Genomic DNA, 25,101 nt, shown 5'->3' on the forward strand with positions numbered 1-25,101 from the left:
ACCAATCGGCGAGCCCGCTCAGGTGTCGTCATTTTCGGCCAATAGTAGGCACCCGTGCAATTGTGTCACACCCGGCCCGCAGGGTCGCTCCTTGGGCCCCAATTGTCCGAAGGGTTACTTCTCTCCGCGCTATTGCCTTCCCGGTCTGCAACTGCCTTCACAAAGGCGGATGGGGGGATTGCTGCCAGGGCTTCACGGTGCATTACAGCCGTCTTGCCTCTGGACCCACGTTACCTAGAACAGTGCCAGGCTCTCGCTAAACTTTCGGGAAGAGTCAAGCAGTGAACAGCAGCGGCGCACGAGGTGGGGGACGCCAACTCGTTTGCACGTGCCGCGCCTCGGGAACGGGGTAGATGTGCCTCTGCGCTCCTTAATTAGCTGTGGCGCGATTCGATGTGGTCTGGTGAACTCCAAGGAGGCTCAGGAAAAGGTCCCGTATCTAACAATGCGCAAGGTCTACTGAACTCTTGCAACCTCAGCTGGTCTTAACTTGTGCCCGAAGTGATCATTTGAAAATAGCCCGCACGCTCATAGATGCGCTATCAACAGCTCTCACGGTTTCGTGACAAAGGTATCACATGTGCATCTAATTGGCATGTCTTCCGAGTCGGGATGGCGCGCGCGGGCTTGGGACAATCCGACATTGGCAGGAACTTCACAAGTGCAGTATTTGGGCTAGTTGGTTTGTTACACTAAAAAAGAACAAAGGTGGGCACGATAATGGCCACAAACGGCGCTATTTTCTAACTATTCGTTTGAGGAGAAACTGTGCTCTCTGGGTGCTAACACGTGAGTAAACTGGCGGTGTCAAAATCCACTATTTAACAAAAAAAGTTGCGGTTTCCCCCGAAAGGCGAAGCATCGATTGCGACAGCAAATAATTAAACAGCTATACGAGGTAAAGGTTGTAGTTCTATCGGCCGTGTGAACTTGGAAACATTAGCTTAATAATTGAATTGACAAGCATGGTGTCAGCGTCCACAAGCAAACATGAACACATCACACGCCATGAGCGCAGGCATTCTCTGCAAAACGCTGGACGCTGGTATGAGCAAGAGCGGCAGTACCAGCGAGCAAAGTGACCTTCGTGCGGTCTGTCGCTTCGGCGCAAAAGCGGCGAGAACACAGCCCGCACAAAGGTATGAGCCGTCTGCAGGGCTCTTTCACCCCATGCCGCGCGCGGCTATCCAAAGTACGCACTTTCTGGCGGAGTCGAAGACGCCCCCCCCCCCCCCCACCCTTCCCTGTCTGGCAGCCTCCCCACTTTCCTCCATATGTGGCGCGCCAGATTGCCCCGCGATCGTCAGTTCCTTCTGCGCCCTATCGCGAAATGCGCACTTGCTGCCGGAGCACAATGCCGAACACCCTCCCTACCACCCATTCCTCACACTGTCTTTCGCGCGACGGTAGACGGCGCGTTTGCTCTCCGCTTTGAAAAATTGGAGGACGCTTAAGCTTCGCCTTCAAGAGTGGAACGCGACAGCGTTCCCGTCCACCCGCCAAGGGGTGTAAGACCAGGCACGTACCCAGGATTTTTTTTCGGGGGGGGGGGGGGGGGGGGCACCGCCTCCATCATCATCATCATCATCATCATCACCACCACCACCACCACCACCACCACCACCACCACCACCAACATCATCATCATCATCAGCCTGTTTTATGTCCACTGCAGGACGAAGGCCTCTCCCTGCGATCTCCAATTACCCCTGTCCTGCGCCAACCGATTCCAACTAGCACCCGGGAATTTCCTCATTTCATCGCTCCACCTAGTGTTTTGTCGTCCTCGATTGCGTTTCCCTTCTCTTGGTACCCATTCTGTAACCCTAATAGTCCAACGGTTATCTAACTGGCGCATTACATGACCTGCCCAGCTACATTTTTTCCTCTTCATGTCAATTAGAATGTCGTCTATACCCGTTCGCTCTCTGATCCAAACCACTCTCTTTCCCTCTTACGTTATGCCTAGCAATCTTCGTTCAATCGCTCTCTGCGTGGTCCTTAACTTGCTCTCAAGTCTCTGCCCCATATGCACTGGCAAAATGCACTGGGAAATGCACTGGCAAATGCATTGGCATTGGACATATTGCAGTGACAAAATGCACTGATTACACTCCTTACTTTTCAATAATAATGGTAAGCTTCCAGTCAGGAGCTGGCAATGTCTGCCGTATGCGATCCAACCTATCTTTATTCTTCTGTGAAATTCCTTCTCATGATCAGGGTTCCCTGTGATTAATTGACCTAGGTAAACGTACTCCTTCCCAGTCTCTAGTGGCCGACTGGCGATCCTGATCTCTTGTTCCTTTGCCCGGCTAGTTATCATTATCTTCATCTTCTGCATAATAATATTCAACCCCACTCTTACACTCTTCCTGTTAAGGTCCCCAATCATTTGTTGTAACTCGTCTGCATTGTTGTTGAATAGAACAATGTCATCGGCAAACCGAAGGTTGCTGAGATATTTGCCGTCGATCTTTACTCCTAAGCCTTCCCAGTTTAATAGCTTGAATTCTTCTAAGCATGCAGAAAATAGCTTTGAAGAAATTGTGTCTCCCTGTCTGACCCCTTTCTCTATAGGTATCTCCCTGCTTTTCTTGTGTAGAATTAAGGCAGCTGTAGAACCTCTGTAGATATTCTTACGCGAAGGATGAGTCAGTAAGACGAGAAACTATTTACATATTACATTTACAACAACGGTTGCAGCGCTGACCGGTTATATTCACAGCGTGAGCCCAGTTCGTTCTTCCTCCTATTTTCTGGAGTGATGGCGCCTACGCGCCTCGTTCAAACAAACAAATACCTCACGCATGTAGCAATATTTTCCAAGCTTTTTACGTAAGCGTTCTGTACTCCTTGATTACGTAGTGCCTCTACGATTGCTGGTATCTCTACTGAATTAAATGCCTTTCGTAATCTATATAAGCCACATAGAGAGGCTTATTGTACTCTGCAGATTTTGCGATAACCTGATTGATGGTATGGATGTGATCCACTGTACAGTATATCTTCCTCAAACCAGTCTGTTCCCTTGGTTGACAAAATCCAGTGTTAACCTTATTCTGTTGGAGATTATTTTGGTAAATATTTTATATAATACTGGGAGCAAGCTAATGGTCCCATAATTGTTCAATTCTTTAACTTCTCCTTTTTTTGTGGATTAGTATAATGTCTGCATTCTTCCAGTTTTCTGGGACCCTTGCAGTGGATAGACACTTCGTATAAATAGCCGCCAGTTTTCCAAGCATTATGTCTCCTCCATCTTTGATTAAATCGACTGTTATTCCACCTTATCCTCCCGCTCTTCATCGTTTCATGTCTTGCAGGGCCCTTCTGACCTCATCGCTAGTTATAGGAGAGTTTCTGTATTCTGTTCATTACTGTTTCTAAGTGAACTATCGTGGCTCCTCTTGGTACTGTATACAGGTCAGCTTAGAATTTTTCCGCTGCTTTTACTATATCGTCGAGATTGCTGATGATATCCTTCTTATCTTTTAGTGCATACATCATGGTTTGTCCTATGCCAGGTTTCTTTTTTACTGATTTCAGGTTGCGTTCATTTTTTACGGCTTCTTCAGTCTTTCGCATGTTATAGTTTCGAATATCAGTTATTTTCGCCTTGTGGATCAGTTTTGACAGTTCCGCGAATAGCGGAACGCTGTGCGGCCGCCAATCCCATACAACCACGTAGAGCGCAGGACTCTGCGATTCTAGACGTACTGCGCTCGCTGCGAAAGGTTAGAAAAACACCCACATAAGCACAGCAGAGAAGTAGCTACGTGAGGCGGTTCGACCGATAACTGTACAAGCGTCATCCAAAACAAGTAATTGTTCTCCACTTCCGGTGGCGTTTTCTCTACTTCCTTTTTAAATAAAAAGATGTTGATCCATAAATATTCTCATAAACAACGGTTAACTTTTTTATTATTCGCTTTTGCTTGCAGTTTGGTTGTTGCCTTGGCTCTCTCCCTTAGTAGATCGCTTAATTTCTCAACTCCTTGCGATTTTTGTTTCCAGTTGCCAATTTTGCACGAAAAGTGCTATACAGTTAGGGAAAAGCAGACGAGGTAACGGCCGACAGTCATTTTGCTTATGGGTTTAAGGGTTATTGCAGGGCTTCATGATGGACGCTCTTTTGCATCATTTTATTTCCCACCTTATCTAACCCATATCACGTGTATATGGTTCCGGGCCAGCGTTGCGTTGCGGCGAGCCGTAACTCAAGGAAACAATGAAGCAAAGGGATAAGTTAAACGCAATTGGCGTTTTCTCCGGCCGCAACTCGTTCCATGAGAGTACAGACCAGCTGAGTAACAGCTGCATCCCTCTCCTGGTCCCAGGATCAGCCTAAACAAAGAAGGTTGAACTAACAAAAGCAACAGCTATGCGCGTAACGGTTGAATAGATGGTGACAACTGAGCGCATCTCGAATTAATCGCGCGGGAGCAGAATCTATGAGAAAACTGTCCTTCACGTTACAAGAGATGCCGATAACTACAGCCATCTAAAAGGAGTGAAAAAGGCAGCATAATGCTGACCGATGAACAGCTGCGTAGTCTCAACATTGATCTGGCGGCGCTTTAGAAATGTGTGAGGAGTGGTGGCGTGGGTGGGGAGGGGGGGGGGGTATGCCACTTGATTTCGGGGGGGGGCCCGGGCCCCCCCGGGCCCCCCCCCTGGGTACGTGCCTGTGTAAGACAATGCGCTACGGCGCAGCGATCACTTACGAGGCGCCCCACATCGGACTTAGCACCTACCAATCACGCGGTGAGCGTCGAGCAACGCAGCGTTCGGCGCAGCAACGAAACGTGCACCTGAGCAAGCGGAACGAACCAAAGAACTCGGTGTCTCGGAGGGGGAACGCCAGCCAAACGTCGTGATCGGCACGGGCAGAGAGATATATAGATAGTGATCTAAAGAAAGGAAGGACGCTTGATTCTGCAACCCTTGAGAGAGCATGATGAAGCGTCGTCAGGGGAGAGGGAGTCGGGGCCGTGACGCGCCTTGCACCGGTCCCTGCACAGCCGCAATGCGCGCGTGGCGCGCCACCTGTGGAGGCAGCGCCGTACATTGAGAGGAGGGGGTCTTCTGTGTTTGCCGCAAGATGGCTCTGCGTGTGCGGAAAGCGCAGAAGAAATGTAGCGGAAACGTACTTCGCTACTAGTGTAACTGCAACTTATGTAAGTTACATGCTCATAATTACCGATATACACCGCAATATAACATTCAACGGCACGTTTTTAAGAGAACACCGCATTCACTAGAGGCGCTTTTGTACCGCTTTGAAGCATCGAACTCGTGGCTGAGTAGGCAATAAAGAAAAAACAATTCGTGGCTGAGTGGTAGCGTCTCCGCCTCACACTCCGGAGACCCTGGTTCGATTCCCACGCTGCCCATCTTGCAAGTTGTTTTTATTTATGGATTGCCTGCCGGGATTTTACGCTCACGGCCAACGCCGACGACACCGGCTTTTCTGTGACACGAGCTCCTTAACGCTGTCGCGTTAAAACCCCTCAGTTTTCCCAAATTATTGTCATTCGGATCATTCTTAGGTCTTTCCGCCACCTCGCTCTCCCCGACGTTTCCTCCTCCTGTCGCCCCAGCCTCCTCCGCTCCCCCATTGGCCAATCTGTGTCGCGTGCAAGCAGGCGCCGCACATTTGTGTATTTTTTCCTTGCAGCGCGCTCCGTCCACCATCGTTGGCCCTGCGCTACGAAAGTGCGCGCTGACGGATCTGATCGAGTGTGTTGGGGACGAGAACTTAATTGTGATGCCGCGCTGCTGCGCCTTCGCTTGCTGCAACCGACACAGCGACTGCAAAAGGCTTCTTTCTTTACCAACCGGCAAGCGCAATGCACTAAGTGTGGATACATAGGATCGGGCACTTCGATGAAGTGGCAAAAAACGCGCGGCTTTGTGAAGTGCCACGGTTCCTCACAACCTCTTCTTTTGAACCTAGTTCACGCCTACCGCTTCAAAAAGTGTATGTGTTCATGCTGTGCGTACTTTTGGCAGGTTCAAGTTGACTTTTTTTTCGAATGTGCTTTGTTTCATGTAGTTTGGTCTTGCGGCGAAAGTGAACGCATCTGCAGCTGACCTGTGATATAAAAACCACTTTACTCATGCTCTGTTTTGAGCTCCACCATAAGTTAGTACATTCTCGACGCTTTTGCAAGGCTCACTGTTACTTATGGATGCAGTCGTTTAGCTTCTAAAGTACGCCCGCATGTATTGATTTGGTTTGTGGTGATTAACGTTTTTAACATCCTGAAGCGACTAAAGCTATGAGGGAGGTCGTAGTTGATGGCTCCGAATAACGGTATTTAAGTCGTCTGGGGATGTTTAACATGCACTTTGGCCGTACTTGTACGTGGGCTGGTAAACTCCTCGTTGGCGTTTCGTAATTATCGCGCGGGCGCGGTAACGCTGCGTCAGAAGTTGGCGCCTCTGTGTGATTGTATTTCTTTATTAGATTTTATTTACTAGTCTTAACAACGTGTCATTATTTCCTATTATTGACGGCACCTCCAAGGCATCAAAGCGGCAACGGGAACACTTGTAATGTCACGTGCTCTCTAGAGGCTTCTGTTAGCCTTTACATGTGCCCTCCTAGAGCAGTACTTCCGAAAAAAGAAAACTATCTATCGTCGCGATTACCAAAGCACCCCGCGACTGCTGCAGCATACCGCGCCCGTGCAAGGAGAATTACGGAACACCAGCGATGAATCTCTCCACAGGCCTCTTGCATTTAGCCTCCATCGCGGCTGCTGCTCTCTGCTGGACGCGTCGTAAATATTGGAGGCATGAGCAGCGGCTACTCGCACGTTTTGTGTGCAGGATTATAATGGCCGAGAAAGGCCGCAGAGGACCGCAAGCCTGCTGATAAGGATTAACATTTTTCCTCCTTAACGTTAACACTTTTATCCGTCCGATTAAGTAAATGGGTATCATGCATCATATGCACTGTATGTGAACCTACGAAACAACGTACGCACACTTTCACGCTGTCAAAACCTGAAACTCTCGTAATTACGCGCGTGTTTAAGCACACCTCGTGCATGCGACGTGTTTCACCAACGCGAACTCTCAACGTGCGCGTGCTTTACGCATTAAATAATGGTCCTTTTCTCTATTTTTTCCGCAATTCCAAAACGACATTCTTAAGGCCAGTTACCGATTGACGAAACAAGACCTCGATTGAAAAAACTGCTCCGCAGAGTTCGAACTTTTCCGCGGATTTCCTCCTGTAGCGCGTTAGCCATCCTCTGCTAAGGCAGGGCCAAAACGGGCGGCGCCACCGTCGAGGCCGCGCCTAACGGAGGGGGAGGCAAATGGTTGGCGCTACTTTATGAGGGCCTTTGTCCGCTATGTCCTTGGCGTGCGCCAGGTTGAGCCGCGATCGTCGTTTCCTTCGCGTGCCTTCACTTGCCCTGGGGTTTCATAGGAACGTCACGGTGACGGCGACGGCAAAAATGCGCTTGGAGTGTCCATATATCTGCTTTCACAATAAAAAAATGTCTGTGGCTTAGCTAAGGTTAAGCCCAGGATGCGAAGCATGCTAGCCTTTATTTTAGTTGTTGAACCACTCTTTAGCCTGGTGAACTGCTGTTGCTTGTCTATATTTGGTTCGGCTAGACGAAGAAACAACTCACGCGTTACTCTGCTTCGCCTTCAAGAGTAGAACGCGATAGCGTTCCCGTCGACCCGCCAAGGGGTGTAAGACAATGGGCTACGGCGCAGCGACTACGCGCCCCGCATTGGACGCGATGAGCGTCGAGCAACGCAGCGTTCGGCGCCGCAACGAAATGTGCGCCTGAGCAAGCGACGCACGCCTGAGCCTTAGAAACAGCTCGTTTCTAAGGCAACACCGCATTCACTAGAGGCGATTTTGTACCGCTTTGAAGCATCGTACTCGTGGCTCAGTGGTAGCGTCTCCGTCTCAAACTCCGGAGACCCTGGTTCGATTCCCACCCAGCCCATCTTGCAAGAGTTGAGCCCGGCTTGCAGCTGTTGTGACATCAGTGCCCCAGCGGGACTTAGGCCGCAGTACCATCTGTGCGACAGCAGGCGAGCGCACGAGCTGAGACCCGGCTATGTAGCTACGCGGCCGCAAGCGAGCGCACGAGTTGAGCCTCCGCTTTGGCAGCTGTTATGACTTCATATGGTAGCTACTCGGCCGCGCGCGGCGCAGCAAGGAAGAGCGTGATAGTGCGGCTAGTATGCTTCGCATAAAAATTCGGCAGAGACACCCCAATTCACGAACTTTCCTTTTCAAAGCCATTTGTTTACAGGAACCTCCCTGAGAAAATTTACGTCAATCCGATCACTTTGTGACCTTTTTTTTTTTGCTGTTTGCGACGTTGGTCATTTTCGGGACTATCAATCGGTGATCACCGTCTATTACGACGCCGTATTTTCGCGTGATAGGGCATTTCATGCTTTGTAACTAGAACAGATCTCGAAGATTATGCTCTTCCCGGCTGCATTCTCTGTAAGCGATTGCGGATCATCCAATACGTTCCAGCCACCATGTTTTAGACGTCACCTACTGAAGCAGTAAACATTCATCATTTACCAGACAGTGAGCATTGCTTTTCTATCACTGTCTGCAATAAAACTGGTTTTGTTTTGTTGAACTGTTTTGTTGGACGCCATCTTTGCCGTAATATCATACCTTCATGTAGTGCTGTAGTATTGTACATATTGCAGGACAAGTTTTTTGTGATCTTTTCTGTGTATATTCAGTTAATGTATCGACGCCTCGTCATAGTTGTTCTCTATGTACATAACTAATGCATTTTCCGTTATTTTATATCAAGATGCACATTTGATTTACGCACGTATTTTTTTGTTATATATGCAGTGTGTGTGTGTGTGCGGCTGTCTTTAAGAGCGAGCCAAGGCCCAGTCAGGCCTACCGCCTTTTGCCTTGGCTTCCCCTTTCTATAGAAAGAAATAAAAATCGAAGTAAAAATGAATAACATCTCAATTATATCCGTATGAAAAATGGGCATATTTCTCGAAATAAACAGTTCAAGGTTATCGCCTTGTGTTGTTTCATGTTGGTCCTCTTCTTTTTTGTCGGTACTCAGTTTCCGAATAGATAGGAAGAGAGGGACATGCACAGTAAGCAAGTAAGGCACAGAACTCTTCACAAAAAAGAAATCATACCTGCATACATTTTGCCGTCTCCGTTGATTTTTTTCTCTCTAACTGCTTTCCATCAAATAAGCAATATACTTACTTCGTCTCTGCGCCAAAAGTAAGCGTTCAAATATGGGTCTTATTTATTGCCGCATAAAGATTTACGTGCTAAAAACGTCAGCCCAGTTAGGAAGTCCAAATTTTATCTGTGTCCGTTGATAAAGCTAACTTTTCTGTTTGCTAACATCTAATATGCTAAAGAAAAAACGCATTACTACTATAGAACTGTTATTCAACAGAGCTATAAATCTATTCTTGTAGAACCAGCCCATGGAGGTCTTACCAGTGCTGTGTAAACAGTTCCTGATAATCCGATGGCAATGTTGCACCAGAGGACAGGTGCATGGAACACTGAAAAATAGTTGGAATGCAATTCAGTATGAGCCGCGATAGTTGTGCAGTGGGAAGACCACACAGTCCGGCACTTGCAAAATCACCATCGCAAAGGAAAAAAGTGTAGCTGCACGCATCTCACTATGACTGGACGGTAATGCGTTGGGATCGAATCAATACAGCTCCCAAAGGTAATGCTCTCGTAGAAACGAGTTATCTTTGAAGCATGCACAGCAGCGGTACTCCTCTTTCGCGCTTTCCTGCGAACACTCGGTGCTGTCAAGCGGCGCCACCGCGAAGCCTGCGCGTGACCTCTGAGATGCACGGCGTGCTGGTGCGTGCGAACGCAAAGAAACACGTCGTGCGACAACCAGGTTCCTCTCTCGCGCTTCTCTGTACACGCTGAGCTATCTAGTGGCGCTGATGAGAAATCCGCGCAGAGCCTCTGAGAGGACAAGCGTTGCGTGCCGGTGCTTGCGAACGTTGAAGTTTGTTCCCTCGCTTGTCGCACACTCAGTGGTACATACACATTGACATATCTTGGTGAAACGTTCGATGAAGAGGGGCACATGCCCAGTACATTCATGGCGCAGCTCACTAAAACGTTGGCATGAAAGGCATTCGTTATAAATCCGGCACATACGCAGTGGGATTTCGGCACAGCCAGCGAATGCGTCGTAGTGCTATCCTTCGGGAACCCTTGTGACGTGTGTTCCATTCCGCTTCAGCATCGGAGAAATATAACGGATCTTTTTCGTCATTGTAGACCGGTACATTTCCAGTGGCACATACCTAGTTACCCAAATTCATGTCACAGACGTTCATTGAGGAGAAGCACACACCTACTGCCACATGCCTGGTGACCCAAGTTGGCGTGAAAGAGGTTCATCGAAGGCCAGCGAAGACCGAGTGGCGCATGCCCAGTGCTCCACGTAGGCGTCGAAGAGTCCATTCGAACAGCGGTACGTGCCCAGTCCCCCATCTACACTGACACTGGTCGGAGTGTAAGATGTTCACCGAAGAGCGGCACGTATGCATACATTGCGACATACTCAGTGAGGCAAGTGCGTCCGATGGTTGGTATCAAACCTTGTTGCCTCAGTCCAGCAGCCCGATGTGCTGTGCGCATCTGACCGCGAACTACCCAGTAACCCTGATAGGCGGGAAAGTGGTTAGATACACAGACAGACAGACAGACAGACAGAGACAGACAGACAGACAGACAGATAGATAGACAGACGGACAGATAGATAGACAGACGGACAGATAGACAGACAGATAGACAGACAGACAGACAGACAGACAGACAGACAGACAGACAGACAGACAGACAGACAGACAGACAGACAGACAGACAGACAGACAGACAGACAGACAGACAGACAGACAGACAGACAGACAGACAGACAGACAGACAGACAGACAGACAGACAGACAGACAGACAGACAGACAGACAGACAGACAGACAGACAGACAGACAGACAGACAGACAGACAGACAGACAGACAGACAGACAGACAGACAGACAGACAGACAGACAGACAGACAGACAGACAGACAGACAGACAGACAGACAGACAGACAGACAGACAGACAGACAGACAGACAGACAGACAGACAGACAGACAGACAGACAGACAGACAGACAGACAGACAGACAGACAGACAGACAGATAGATAGATAGATAGATAGATAGATAGATAGATAGATAGATAGATAGATAGATAGATAGATAAATAGATAAATAGATAGATAGATAGATAGATAGATAGATAGATAGATAGATAGATAGATAGATATCCCCCGAAAAGTGCTTGAAGTACTTAAAGAATGTATTGCATTAAGAATCAGAGAGAGAGAAACGACTTTACTGGCCCATAATGAAATGGAGCGCGTTAACTGTCTGGTGGGGTGGCTCCCTTTTCATTGGCTCCATACGCTTCCTGGCCCACCAGACCACTGTGAATCAGACGGAGCTGGTCTTACAGGGCGGGTCTGGATAGTATAATCTCCCATCGCTCGTAGAGGGTGGGTATAGTAGGCGGATTAGTTATGGGTATAGGTGGGAGGCGTTCTTTGGAAAAATTGCACTGTGCTATGACGTGACAAAGGGTGCCTAGTGCATTGCACTCAGGACGTCTGTTGTATCTTTCTGGGTATATATCGTTCTGGAGGCGGGGGGGAGGAGCCTGCCGGAATTTGCCTTTATATTGTTTGTTCGGCTCTGGAGTGGTGGCGTTGCGGGAATGTCTTCCTACCGTCCCCTAACACTTGACGATATCTATTTAACTGGGGATGGGTTGCCATACGCTTGCCTCCTCCTCGGTGGCCCGGGAGTTGTGCGCTCGGGCCTGTTGATGAGCATGTTCGTTGCCCTCAACTGAGGAGTGGGCTGGGACCCAAACTAGTTCGATTGTTTGTTTAGGAGGCGTAGCTTTTACGATGACTTTTAGCGCCGCAAGGGACACCCAGCCAGATCTGTAGTTCTTATGCGCAGCTTGTGAGTCCGTGACGATCTGGTGACGTTAAGTTGCAGGAGTGCGAGGGCCATCGCCGCTTCTTCTGCTTCCTCCGAAGACGGCGTATTGATTTATGCGCAGGTAACCAGCTTTTCTAGCCCGGTGACCACGACTGTTGCCCTCGTGGAGGGTTTCAGTAGACAGGCGTCTGTATATAGGACAGTGTCGTCTTCCTCCAGCGTCCTGGAGATGGCTCTTGCCCGGGCGTCGCGTCATCCGACATGCCTTGTCGGGTTAATGTTGCGCGGTGGTGGTTTGCATTCCAGCTTATCAGTCCACTTTTCGGGTAATTGGCCGTGGCGGGTGTAGTGTGATTCTTGACATCCGATCTTGCGGACGATGCATTTGCCCGCCTTGGTCTCGCTAAGGCGTACCCTTTCATTGGATCGGTGGACTTCTACGAGCTCGGCTACTGTGTTGTGGACCGCCATTCGAAGTAATTTTGTCATGGATGAATTTATGGGAATACTCAGGGCCTGCTTCATGGCTCTCCTGACTACTGCGGTAAGTTATAAGATGTCCTTCTTGAGGAGGTGCAGGTACGGCCCTTCGTAGACGATTCGTGAGATAACAAAGGCCTGAAAGAGGTGCAAAATGTCCGATTCCTTCAGACTCCTCCGCCTGTTGGCCACTCATCTGATCATGTTCAAGATCTGGTCTGACGTGAGCTTGATTTTTCTGATCATGGCTGTTTCCTTGCCATCTTCATGAATTAGGAGGCCCAGGATCCTGAGTTGAGGAACTGGGAGGATCCGGATCCCTTACAAAGTGGTTTATATGTTTTCTGCTTGTTTCCCTGTTGCACGTGGTCTGACAATGGTCAGCTCCGACTTTATAGGCGAACAGCAAAAGCCACAGGTTTTCGGATAGGTGTTGACTGTTTCAGCCGCTTTTTGGAGCGTGTTTTCCATCTAGCCATACGACCCTGCCCTTGCAGTCCAGAAGGTGATGTCAGCATATAATGCATGGCCCCGGCCGTCTATTGATTCGAGAAGCTTGGGCAACAGCAGGACAGTCATGTTGAACAGGAGGGGGCAAAGGACCATACCTTGCGGCGTTCCTGTATCCTCCAGGGAGATCGAATGGGATATCTCCTCTCCTTTTCTGATCCTAGCCGTTCGGTTGCGAAGAAAGTGTCGGATGCAGTTGTACGTTTTCACTCCACAATCCGTGTTGTGTAGGTTACTGAGTACACTTGCATGCTTGACATTATCAAATGCACCTATGAGGTCTAGCACTAGTAGCCCTCACAGCGCTTGCTTCATTGCCCGTTTAATTACCAGCTCGTTGAGTTGTACGAGAACATCCTGGGTGCCCAGGTGTTGCCTAAAGCTAGTTTCCGGCATCTCATCGGTGGCATCCAGATCTCACTGCAACCTCTTGAGTACCATACGTTCGATAGACTTCCCCACGCAGGACGTGAGGGATATCGGTCGCATGTTGTCGATGTGAGGTGTCTTCCCAGGCTTGAGTACGAAGCGGACTTCCGCCTCTCTCCATTCCTGTGGAAGTTTGCCAGACTCCCAGACACGGTTGATATACTCTAGCAGCTCTCTGCGGGCCTTGCGCTCGAGCTTGTTGAGTGACTTATAGGTGATGGTATCGGGTCCCGGCTCGCAGCCCCTGTTGCTCTCGGAGATTGCCGAGACCAATTCGGTGTCGATGAATGGCTTGGCTATTGCTTCATTGGTAGGCCCTGCGTAGTCGGGAGATACGATATCGCCCTTCTCCGTTTTCAGGTACTTGGCCTTCAGGTCGTTGATGAGTTTGTCGGCACCCCCAGTATAGTTGCTGAGGATGCACGTGAGGTGTCGATTTGTGGGGCTCTTGCTGCCGAGAGGATCGATCAGGTGATGAAGGAGGCACCACGTCTTCCTGGCAGACAAGGTGCCCTGCGCTCTGTCAAACACGCTCAGCCAATTCTCTCTGCACAGCTTGGACGCGTACTCAGCGGCTTGCTTGTTGACATCATGGATGCGTTTGCGAAGTTTCTCGTAGTGTCGTTGTTTCTTCCAACGTCTGGTGAGGCTGTGTCGTGCTTAACAAAGGTGGACAAGCTTTGCGTCCACACAGGGTGTCTGCAGTGTGGACGCAAATTTCTGGGTGTATTTCTCTACGAGCTCGAGTTGTTTCTTGGCCCATTCTCTATACGGTTTGGTGCTGTTCGTCTCCTCATCTTCGTCGGCTGCTTGCCTTTTTCGAAGCTTATCCCAGTCTGTTATCTTTGTTGTTCCCATTCGGGACATGAACGCGGGCCCCCTGATCGTAATATTGAGTATATCGTGGTCCTACTCCAGGGTCACCCCCGTGTTCTGCAAAGACACGTCCAAGGTTCCACTCAGCAGGGTAAGCTCTGGAGTGGTGTCCCGCGTTGCACTTGTGCCCATGCGGGTAGGAGTGTCTGGTTCGTTGAGTAGGGCTAGGTTGTGCTGATTCATGAGGTTCGCCGGCACCCTGTCTCTCTTGGAGTAAAATTTATTGCCCCACATTAAGTGAGGCGCATTGAAATCTCCTAATATCAATAGGGATCGGCTGCCCGCCTCTTTCTTGCTGTCGAGCCCTTCTTGGAGGGCCGACAGTATGCCTTGATTACAAAGATGTTTTTGCTCCCTATGCCTCTGCTGTGAATTTCCAAGATAACGTGTTCACACCCTCTCTGGCTTGTCATGTGCTGCGTCGCGGCTATTTGCTTCGGAATAAGATCGCTGTGCCTTTCGCACTGAGATCGGTGTATGTGACGCACCCCGAAAGTTTGGGTCGCGAGTTCGTTTCTTGTATTGCAAGGATATCCTGTTTGTATTCCGCATTGTCTATGTATTGCTCTAATTCCCCTATTTTGTCCTTGATTTCTCGACAGTTTCATTGTTTACGAGCAATGAAAACAGCGCTAAACGACAGGACGAGTGAGGGGACACAGACAAGGCACTCGTCCCGTCGTTTAGCGCTGTTTTTATTGCTCGTAAACAATGAAACTGTCGAGAAATCAAGGACAAAATAGGGGAATTAGAGCAATTAGAACCAACCAGCCCAAATGCGTACTCTTTTGCAGTTTCATTGGGCTAAGGTCGTTGTATCTTCCTTCCTGTTCTTACGCCTGTCTGCCATCTTGGCTCAGTTTGGTAGTCGTGAGACTATTTCCCATACACGGTTTCTCATACGGGCTCCCTTTTTAGCTTTCTTAACGGTTAGTATGAAGACTCACTGAGTTCAATTTTCTCTGCCTCCATAGCTGTTACCGGGGGCGTTGGCTAAACGTCCCTCTTAGCAATTTTTGGGTTTTGTGTCATCCTCGCAGCTTTTCAATTTTTCTGATGCTTCTTTGCGCGCAAGAAGCCCGCTGATTTGCTCCTTTTGCTTAAATACAAGCGCTTTGAGTTGCATCCGTTCGTCACAATCTTTCTTAGGAATTGGGAAGGGGAGAGAAATCTGTGTTGCTAAGAGCGATAGGAGATCTGTCTGCCCAGCCCACCTGTTTAGCGGCGTTACTCGTCGGCGTCTGGCTCCGGGTCTTCGACCCTGAGCGCGACTCCCGGTGGCGCCCGCTGCAGCTGCTTCCGGCCACGTCACCCGGCGACGACGCTCTCGAGCGTAGCCTCAAGGCGCAGCTGCTGCTCCGCCCTATTTCGCCGTCACAGGAAACACTGGTTCCGGTTTCCTGACCTAGCTGCTCCCTCCCGACGTGGCGGTTTGGAAGCTTCTGCGGACGTGTCGTTGGCATCTCTCCATTCCCACTGGCGTTTCCGTACCACATACGGGATCTTGAAGGCAGCTTTGCGCACCTTCATCATCATCATCATCATCATCATCATCAGCCTGGTTACGCCCACTGCAGGGCAAAGGCCTCTCCCATACTTCTCCAACTACCCCGGTCATGTACTAATTGTGGCCATGTTGTCCCTCCAAACTTCCTAATCTCATCTGCCCACCTAACTTTCTGTAGCCCCCTGCTACGCTCCCCTTCCCTTGGAATCCAGTCCGTAACCCTTAATGACCATCGGTTATCTTCCCTCCTCATTACATGTCCTGCCCATGCCCATTTCTTTTCCTTGATTTCAACTAAGATGTGATTAACTCGCGTTTGTTCCCTCACCCAATCTGCTCTTTTATTATCCCTTAATGTTACACCCATCATTCTTCTTTCCATAGCTCGTTGCGTCGTCCTCAATTTGAGTAGAACTCTTTTCGTAAGCCTCCAGGTTTCTGCCCCGTAGGTGAGTACTGGTAAGACACAGCTATTATATACTTTTCTCTTGAGGGATAATGGCAACCTGCTGTTCATGATCTGAGAATGCCTGCCAAACGCACCCCAGCCCATTCTTATTCTTCTGATTATTTCAGTCTCATGATCCGGATCCGCAGTCACTACCTGTCCGAAGTAGATGTACTCCCTTACCACTTCCAGGGCCTCGCTACCTATCGTAAACTGCTGTTCTCTTCCGAGACTGTTAAACATTACTTTAGTTTTCTGCAGATTGATTTTAGCCCCACCCTTCTGCTTTGCCTCTCCAGGTGAGTGAGCATGCATTGCAGTTGGTCCACTGAGTTACTAAGCAAGGCAATATCATCAGCGAAGCGCAAGTTACTAAGGTATTCTCCATTTACTCTTATCCCCAATTCTTCCCAATCCAGGTCTCTGAATACCTCCTGTAAACACGCTGTGAATAGCATTGGAGAGATCGTATCTCCCTGCCTGACGCCTTTCTTTATTGGGATTTTGTTGCTTCCCAATAAAGAAAGGCGTCAGGCCACACTTGAAAGGCGTTGCGCACCTTGTCTGTGGTCAAATCTTCGGCTCCACAGAGGTCACACTTGGGGGTACACTTGTGCTGTTCATCGGTATTACGAGCACCACATCCTCAGCAGATCAGGTCTGCCGGATTTCGACAAACATCCATGCGTTGACTCAGGCGACCGCGCTGATAGCAGATATATATCTGCTTTCTATATAATGAGCGTTTGGAGAGTAGGCAACCATAACGCACGTAGTTCGGCAGTTTGGGTCCACTGAAGGCGATCACAACAGACGTCGTGTTAACGATGCGGTTGGCCTCTACACCAGTGGGATTATATTCGTTGACAATGCTCTCGTTGATTTCTTGAACTGTGTCTCCGAGATGGCGCCTCGTATGACTCCATTGGTCATGCAATGGGGGGCCGATTCGTATGCACTGACCTCGAGCTCATTGCCTTGGACGACAATCTGGGTGACTCCCACGTATCGGTTAACGTTTTCTCTCTTCGAAGTACTAATGACAACGATGTTTTCCTGTTAGTTCGGGCATATCACGTCCCGGATCCATTCTTCTTTAGTGAATCCCACCGCAGCATAAATGGCCCGGCCAACTTCCATATGGCCGACGTTGCTGATACTGGGACCCCGCATGGTCGCATGCTGATCTTCGTATCGTGTCGGGGCAATGCAGGCATGCGCGCTCCCTTACTTATCTTTGGCGTTAACGGGTCTATGACCGGCACCGGAGGGTTTTGATTGAAGTGCGTTGAGAGACCTAGGTCTCGCTGACGTGGCCAGGACTTGCGTTCACCGGCGATGCGCCAGCCCAGTGTCCTGGTAACTTCTTCCGGGTGAATATCCTCCCCCGCTATTTTAACACTTATGGGAGTGTCCATGAAGAAGGTAGAATTCGGAATAATGTGCGTTCCAGCAGCGTCCTCCGGCCGGCGGCTAGGTCAAGCGGTCGGCGGAACAAACCTAGGCTTAGCGACGACTCGGCTTGGGTAGGCGCAAAATTGTCCTTAAAGTCCCAAAAAACCTCAAAGGAAGGTATCCTCGGGGTCCTGATAATTTCACGGAACACTTGGTGCGAGAATTTTTGGAGCACTAGGGGATAATCCGGCACAATCATCTGAAAACTGCGCAGCCGATGTGAAGCTCGTCCCAATGGTGTTGTGCCAGCATTCTTTGCCGACTTATCCGTTTCCAGCCCATGTATCTATCCACCTAATCTGTTATGTCCACACAGTGGCCCAAGTAGCCTACCGGCATAGGCCACTAGGTATGTGCTCCGGGTCGTGATGCGTCGAATTGTCATCATTAGAGCTTCGTGATATCTTACTGTCATCATGCCGTCTTCGTCACGCCTTCGACCCCGACCCAGTGGACTAAGTTATCTAATAGCTGGGCCACTAGGTATGGGCTCGTGGTCGTGATGCCTTCGTGGTCATTGCATCGCTGTCATTCCAGCCTTGTCATCCGACAATCGTCATGCCATCGTCGTCACGCCATCGTCGTCATACAGCCGTCATAAATTCGTTGTAACACTAACATAGTGATACCATCATGGTCGTTCAATCATCGTGATTCCACCTTAGTGGTGCCAGTCTCGTTATGCTACCGTCGTCGCTCCTGCTACTCCGACCCAGTGGTCCAAATTCTCTAAGAGCTGGGGCCACTAGGTACTTGCATGTATTTGGGGCCGTAATGCTGCCGTACTCTTTGCGCCGTTGTCATCCCAGCTTTGTCATCAGACTCGTCATGCCGTCGCCATCACACCATCGTCGCCACACAGTCGTCGTCATGCCATCGTCGTCAAGATATCATTTTATCATTGGCATCACTTAGGTAGCGCCATCCCATCGTCGCCATGCAGTCGACGTCACACCGCCTTCATCGTCTTATCGACGTCAGCCTTCGCCATTGTATTGCAATCATACTGCAGTGTAATCATGATTATTCTGCCCTTGTCATGCTGTCATCGCCAGACAGCCGCTATCATGCCTCCATTGTCAGAACGTCGTCCTAATGACAGCGCGATCGCGCTATCATTGTCACTCCTGCTTCATCATCCGACCCTTGCTATGCCATTATCGTCACACCACCGTCGTCATACAAGCGTCGTGAAGCCATCGTCCTGCCATTGTCATAATAAGCTCGTCGGCATTCCATTGTCATCATACTGTTGCCATTCAATCGCCGTCATACACTCACCGTCATGCATTCGTTGTCATACCGTTGTCGGAGTGCGGTCGCAATCGTTTCATCATCATCGTTATAGCGTCGACAGCCGGCTCGCTTTATGTCATTGTCTTCACACCGTTGTCGTCAGTGCAATCGTCGTCACGTTGTCACTTACCATTGCCATTACTTCAGTATCTTCATCCCATTGCCGCCATGCTGTGGTCGTCATACCACATTCGTCGTCCCATCGATGTCATTTCTTAGTTTTTATTCTGTTGCAATCATACCGTGGTCATTTAATCGTGATTATGCCGCCGTTGTCATGTTATCGTCGTCATTGTGTCATCGTCACACGGACGCTATAATGCACATGTTGTGCAACTGTCGACATGCCGTCTTGGCCGTGCTCTCGTCGCCATTCCCGCTTCTTCACCCGGTTATTGCTGTGCGGTCGACGTCAAGCCAGTGTCGTCGTGCACTCTTCGCAATCTCATTGTCCTGATGTAGTTCTCACGTTGCGTTCGTTATCCCGTAGTCCTGATTGAAATACCGACTATAATTTTTGTGATATCGTCGTCATAATACGCATTTGTCCTTCGATCGATATCATTTCTTCTTCGTCTTTCCAACGTCATTGCGTAGGCGTCATACAGTGGTGGTCATGCCTTCATGCTCACGACTTAACTTAGAAAGCGAGTGTCATAGCAAAGTGCGACGATATCGGAGTATGTGACATATAGACGAAGCAGCGGATGCATCAAAATGATCACTACATGTGTTGAGTAAAACTGACTTGAGGAATAGTATATCTCGATACATTTTCCAATTTCTATTCGCATTACCATCGACAGTCATCGTGAGTTGAGTCCTGCCGTAATAGTTTTGTCCGAAACGAGGCTTGCAGCGGATTTGACTTACAGTGCTGAAGCTTAAGCTCAACCAAAATGTGATACTTCCATATTCTGGAATAGGGGTAAAACAATTTAGCAGACCAGCAAGATGGCCACGCGAATAAATCGATAAATTATTTTAAGCGTGTTCACGTGCGGCGAACAGTCATGAAGCTAACGCACTATGCAGTTTTCTTACTGTTCGACACTGGAAAGACGTGCTTCCACAGGTGGTCTAAATTAATTTGGAGACTACGGCGTGCCTCATAATTACATTGCAGTTTTGGCGAGCAAAAGACCAGAATTAAAACATTTCGCAGAAGAAATCTCATGATGGCATGATCACAATGAGCAGCACTTACGTACGAGACTTCTACGTAACGAATTAGATGTAATTATTTACTTGTAATCACATACATCCTTGGAAATTTTGTAATTTAAAGATTTCAATGTTTGCTCTGCAACGCTCACTGTAATTCATTTACATTTAATGCGTTTGCATTCTTAGGGCACTTCAAGCACTTTCCGAGGGCCAAGTATCTGTTTGTTCATGTTTCTACCTAACCATTTTCCCTAAAACGTAGGTAACTGTGTAGCCCACGGTCGAATGCCGAGCGCATCGGGCAGCTGTGTTGAAGTAACAGGCTTTGAAACCAACAGTCAGACCAACTTGGGTGCTACAGAGTGCTACGTTACGACTTCACTGTTTATGGTCACGGCACCCTTAGATGGACGTCAAGAATTAACTCAATTTTACGTTCACTGTTGTGAATAACGGCATGCGATTTGTGTCCAAGGAAAGGTACAGATGTCTTGAAGTTATTGAATTTTCCAAACTTCACTTCCCTCATTGTCGAACGTGTTGTAATTAAACACTTCCGGAATATTCATTTTAATATACGGTATACATCAATGCGTTCTCTAAGACCGAAATAACTGTATATGATCTCCAAGACGTCAGTAAAGTATGGAAAAAGAACGCGCCAATATTATGTCCCAGCCATATTTAATAAATCACCAACGCCTGGGTTAAACGTTAACAGAAGACGTGGGATCCAAAAATTACTCAGGATTTTCGAAGTTTAAAAGAACATTTTGTATAGTTTCTTCAATATTCGGTTCCTACCTGCTACTAGCCAATTCCGCTAATAACCACGTGCAATTTTCTGTGACCTGGCTGTCAGGTACTGCCAGTCAAGCCCTCTGAGGCTTTGGCAGGCCTGCTATCAGTATTTTGTTTTTATTTATGCACAATAAATATTGTATTGTATTGTGTGGTATTGTACGTATCTGCACCAACTCACCCAAGCAGGTGCTCTTATTAACCTAATCTCCAATGCCAAAAAATAATCAAGCGCTGTGCTTCATAGAAGACCCTTCTACTGAGTAACCATAATACTCTGCGCAATAGCTGTATACGTTACAACACCGCCCTACCATCCAGCGCGCACGTCGAGCAAACTGGCTAACCTCCCTGCATTTCCCTCATTTTTATGCGAAGCATATTACTAGAGCTCAACCCAGCTCCTCAGGCGCGGCGGTGTCGCCTTCAATACCACGTGACACCGTGACGTCACGACAGAGGAGAAACGGGGCTCCAACTCGCGTCGTCGCTCGCGGCGCCGCGGCTGCGCTTGCCTCTGCTAGACACTCACGAGGTGAGATGCCTCGTGGAGACAGAGCTGCTCGTTGGAATGAGAAGCGAAGGTTGCGGCGTGCTACAGAGACTGCTTCTAGGTGGCTTTGCTACGGCGCAGCCACTACGCGCCCCGCATCGGACGCGGTGAGCGTCGAGCAACGCAGCGTTCGGCGCGACAAGGAGGAAGAACTTTATTAAAAACACCAGTCAATGAACGTCAGAAGAGAAATGCTTCTCCCCCTTCGCCCCTAGCCGTCGGCCGGAATGCCTTGAGACGCAGCAGCAGCAAGAGCTTGACCGATGATGTCTCGCTGGACGTTCGGGTCTGGGCTGCGGAGCAAAGCCTCCCAGGATTCTAGAGTTCGCGAACTATCATGTTTAGCCGGACGTGTCCACACCATGTGAACCAGATTTGCTGCCTCATCACAGAACCTGCACTTTGACCTGTACACTCCTGGATGCCACTTGCTGTAGAGTACGGGGTTTGGAAAAACCCCCGTCTGCAATTTCCTCCACATAACCTCATCTTTCTTACTGAGCGTTCTGTCCGCTCCCGGGTAGATTTGGCGATTTAGTCTATAGTAGGCTATGATTTCATGGTATGCGCGCATATCCTCTCTTCTGATTATAGTTTCGGTGGTTTGGGGGCTTCCGGGGGTCGACCGGTAAGTGAGACCTCGGGCGACCGAATGAGCCTCCTCGTTCCCTCTAAGTCCCTGGTGAGCTGGTGCCCAAACGAGCAGAACAAGCTGCCTGGGTCCTCCTTCCCTGTTTAATATACGGATGGCAGTCTCCGTCACCCTCCCCGATTCGTAATTTCTCACAGCGTTTTTGGAGTCGCTGATGACCACATTTACCCCCCTTTGGCTGAGGGCCAAGGCTATGGCTACTTCCTCAGCTTCAACCGTCTCGACGCCACTGACTGTGCAGCACGCCACCGGTGTTCCATCTTCTCTAACCGCCACGGCCGCGTGTGCCGCTTTGCTTGCATATTCGGCAGCGTCCGTATATAGGACGTCCTGTCGACAAGTGTATCTAGCTTGTAATGCCTCTGCCCTGTCTTTACGTCTGCCGTCGTGAAAGGCAGGGTTCATGTTTCTGGGTAGCGGAGGTATTTTTATCTTGTCCCTGATCTGTCTGGGTATGTCGCCTGAGCGCACTTGCTCATGTTTTGGCTCGTAGCCTAATTTCTCTAAAATTTTCCTACCTGTTTTAGATCCAAGTAGCCTTTGGTGCTGCGCGGTAACGGCAGCCTCAATCAGTTCCTCGAGAGTGTTCGACACACCCAGCTGCATAAGTTTGCCGGTGGGCGTGTTCGGGGGGAGTCCGAGCGCGACCTTGACACTTTTCCTAATAATGATTTCGAGCTTGTTCCGTTCTACAGAACTGAGCTTGAGGTAGGGTGCCATGTACACTATCCTACTGATTACAAAGGCTTGTGCTAGCCTCAGGAGATTCGCCTCCTTCATCCCAGCGTGCCTGTTCGCTATTCGCCTGATAAGACGACACGTTTGATTTGAACTGGCTTCTAACCTAGCAAGCGTTTCATAATTTTTCCGGTTTGCCTGAATCCTTAGCCCGAGGACGCGGATACTGTCGACCGCGGGGATCTCGGCGCCGTTAACGTACAGGTGGATGCCCGCTTCGCGCCTTTGGTGAAGCCGCTGTTTTCCGGGGGGCATCAGGAACAGTACTTCGGACTTTTCGGCCGAACATTTAAGTCCTTTGGGTTTCAGGTACTCCTCGATAATGTCAATTGCATTTTGCAGGGAGCTTTCAATTTGCCCATCACTGCCCTTGTTTATCCATAGTGTTAAGTCATCCGCGTATATGGTAAAGTTTAGATTCTCAATTTCCCCCAACCGTTCGGGAAGTTTCAACATGGCAATGTTGAAGAGGGTAGGTGATAAGACCGAGCCCTGCGGCGTCCCCACGTTACCCAGGTCAATGCTCTTTATAGATTCTTCCCCTATCTTGAGAGTGGCTTTCCTGTTGGTAAGAAAGTCCTTGATGTAATCGTACACTCTTCCCGACATTGAGCGAGTTCAAATTCTCCAAGATGGACACGTGCCTCACGTTGTCGAATGCCTTTGCCACATCTAACCCCACGATCACTTTCGTGTCTCGCGTTTGCTTGTCTATAATTTGGTCTTTGAGCTGCAGCATCACGTCGCATGCCGATAACTTTGGTCGAAAACCGATCATGGTGTCCGGATACAGACCATTGTCCTCCATGTACCTATTGAGCCGCGTCAGAACGACGTGCTCCATAAGCTTACCCACGCAGGAGGTGAGCGATATAGGCCTGAGGTTCTCGAAGCCCAGTTTTTTGCCCGGCTTGGGAATGAAAATGAGGTTGGCGAGTTTCCACTCCTGCGGTATCGTCCCTGTCTCCCAGCACTCCTGCATGTACGTTGCGAGGTTGGCGATTGAGCTGTCGTCTAAATTACGGAGCATTTTGTTGCTCACTCTGTCCGGCCCTGCCGCTGACTTAGTCCGTAGCCGATTAATCTCCGCCCTGACCTCAGCCAGTGTGATGGGGGCGTCTAATTCCGAATTCTCTCCCCCTCCGTAGTCCGGGAGGGGTTCAGGTCCGGCGGGATTGATGTACCTATTCCTAACTTCTTCTAAGAGTTCCTTCTTAGTGCCATCAAACTGATGTGCCATTATTTCCAGCTGTTGTTTTGACGCTGACTTTGTGCTATCCGGATCTAAGAGGTGGCGAAGAAGTTGCCACGTCCCCGCGGTACTCATATTTCTCTCCATCTGATCGCATACGTTTCCCCAATTTTGCTTCGTGAGCGTGATGGCGTGCTCTTCAATGTCCTTATTTAAAGCCGCTATCTGTTTCCTGATATTTCGATCCCATCTCCTCTGTCGAAGTCGGTCCTCCAGTGTTTTCTTTTTCCTCCAGAGATTAACTAATCTCCTGTCTACCGCTTCGTTGTCCCCCTCCGTTTCCACCACTTCGGTGGCCTCTTTAACAGTGCGCACTACGCCATCGCTCCACTCTGCAATATTAGAGATGGGAGCCGGGTCTCCCCTGAGTGCCCTGAAAGAGTCCCAATTTACGGCCTCCACCCTCCTTTTTCGGGAGGTTGTCGGGCCTCCTTCTACCACCACTTCTATGATTTTGTGATCGCTGCCTAAGTCTTCATTTGTATTGCACCACGTGGCTTTAGTGCCGCTCCCCGTCAAGGTGAGATCCGGTGTCGTATCACACGCGACACTATTTCCCTTCCTCGTAGGCTGCATCGGGTCGGTTATTAAATCCAGATTATGAGTTTGTGTGTCGTCCCACAATTTCCTACCTTTAATCGAAGTCTGCTTATATCCCCATGCCGAGTGGTGAGCGTTAAAGTCCCCCACGATCAACAGCGGGTTGTTCTTAATTTTACGTAGCGTCGTCGCGAAGAGATCCCCGAAGTCGCATTTTCTTTGTCTGGGAGAGCTGTACACATTTAATACAAACAAGCTACAATCTTTCTTTCTTCGCGGTACCAGTTCTACGAGGACGTGGTCGATTTGTGCATTCCCGGTGTCATGCTGCACCGCTGTGACGTTTCGCCTGATTAGGGCGGCCACCTGCGTGCTTTCA

General features: G+C 49.3%; 1 protein-coding gene across 6 annotated transcripts in view; it reads right to left on the reverse strand.

Annotated features, from left to right (window-relative positions):
• Nucleotides 1–25,101, reverse strand: part of LOC139048457 (sodium-coupled monocarboxylate transporter 1-like) — a 142,081-nt gene that overhangs the window by 59,671 nt on the left and 57,309 nt on the right. For 5 of the 6 annotated variants that reach the window (XM_070522844.1, XM_070522845.1, XM_070522843.1 and 2 more), the window contains one exon: nt 9,488–9,555. The exons of the other annotated variant lie outside the window; for it this stretch is intronic. In XM_070522844.1, the coding sequence (XP_070378945.1) occupies nt 9,488–9,555 (68 nt within the window). The remainder of the gene's footprint in view (nt 1–9,487; nt 9,556–25,101) is intronic. 6 annotated transcript variants of the gene reach the window in all.

Source organism: Dermacentor albipictus, chromosome 8, assembly GCF_038994185.2.
Source record: "Dermacentor albipictus isolate Rhodes 1998 colony chromosome 8, USDA_Dalb.pri_finalv2, whole genome shotgun sequence".
NCBI lineage: Eukaryota > Metazoa > Arthropoda > Arachnida > Ixodida > Ixodidae > Dermacentor > Dermacentor albipictus.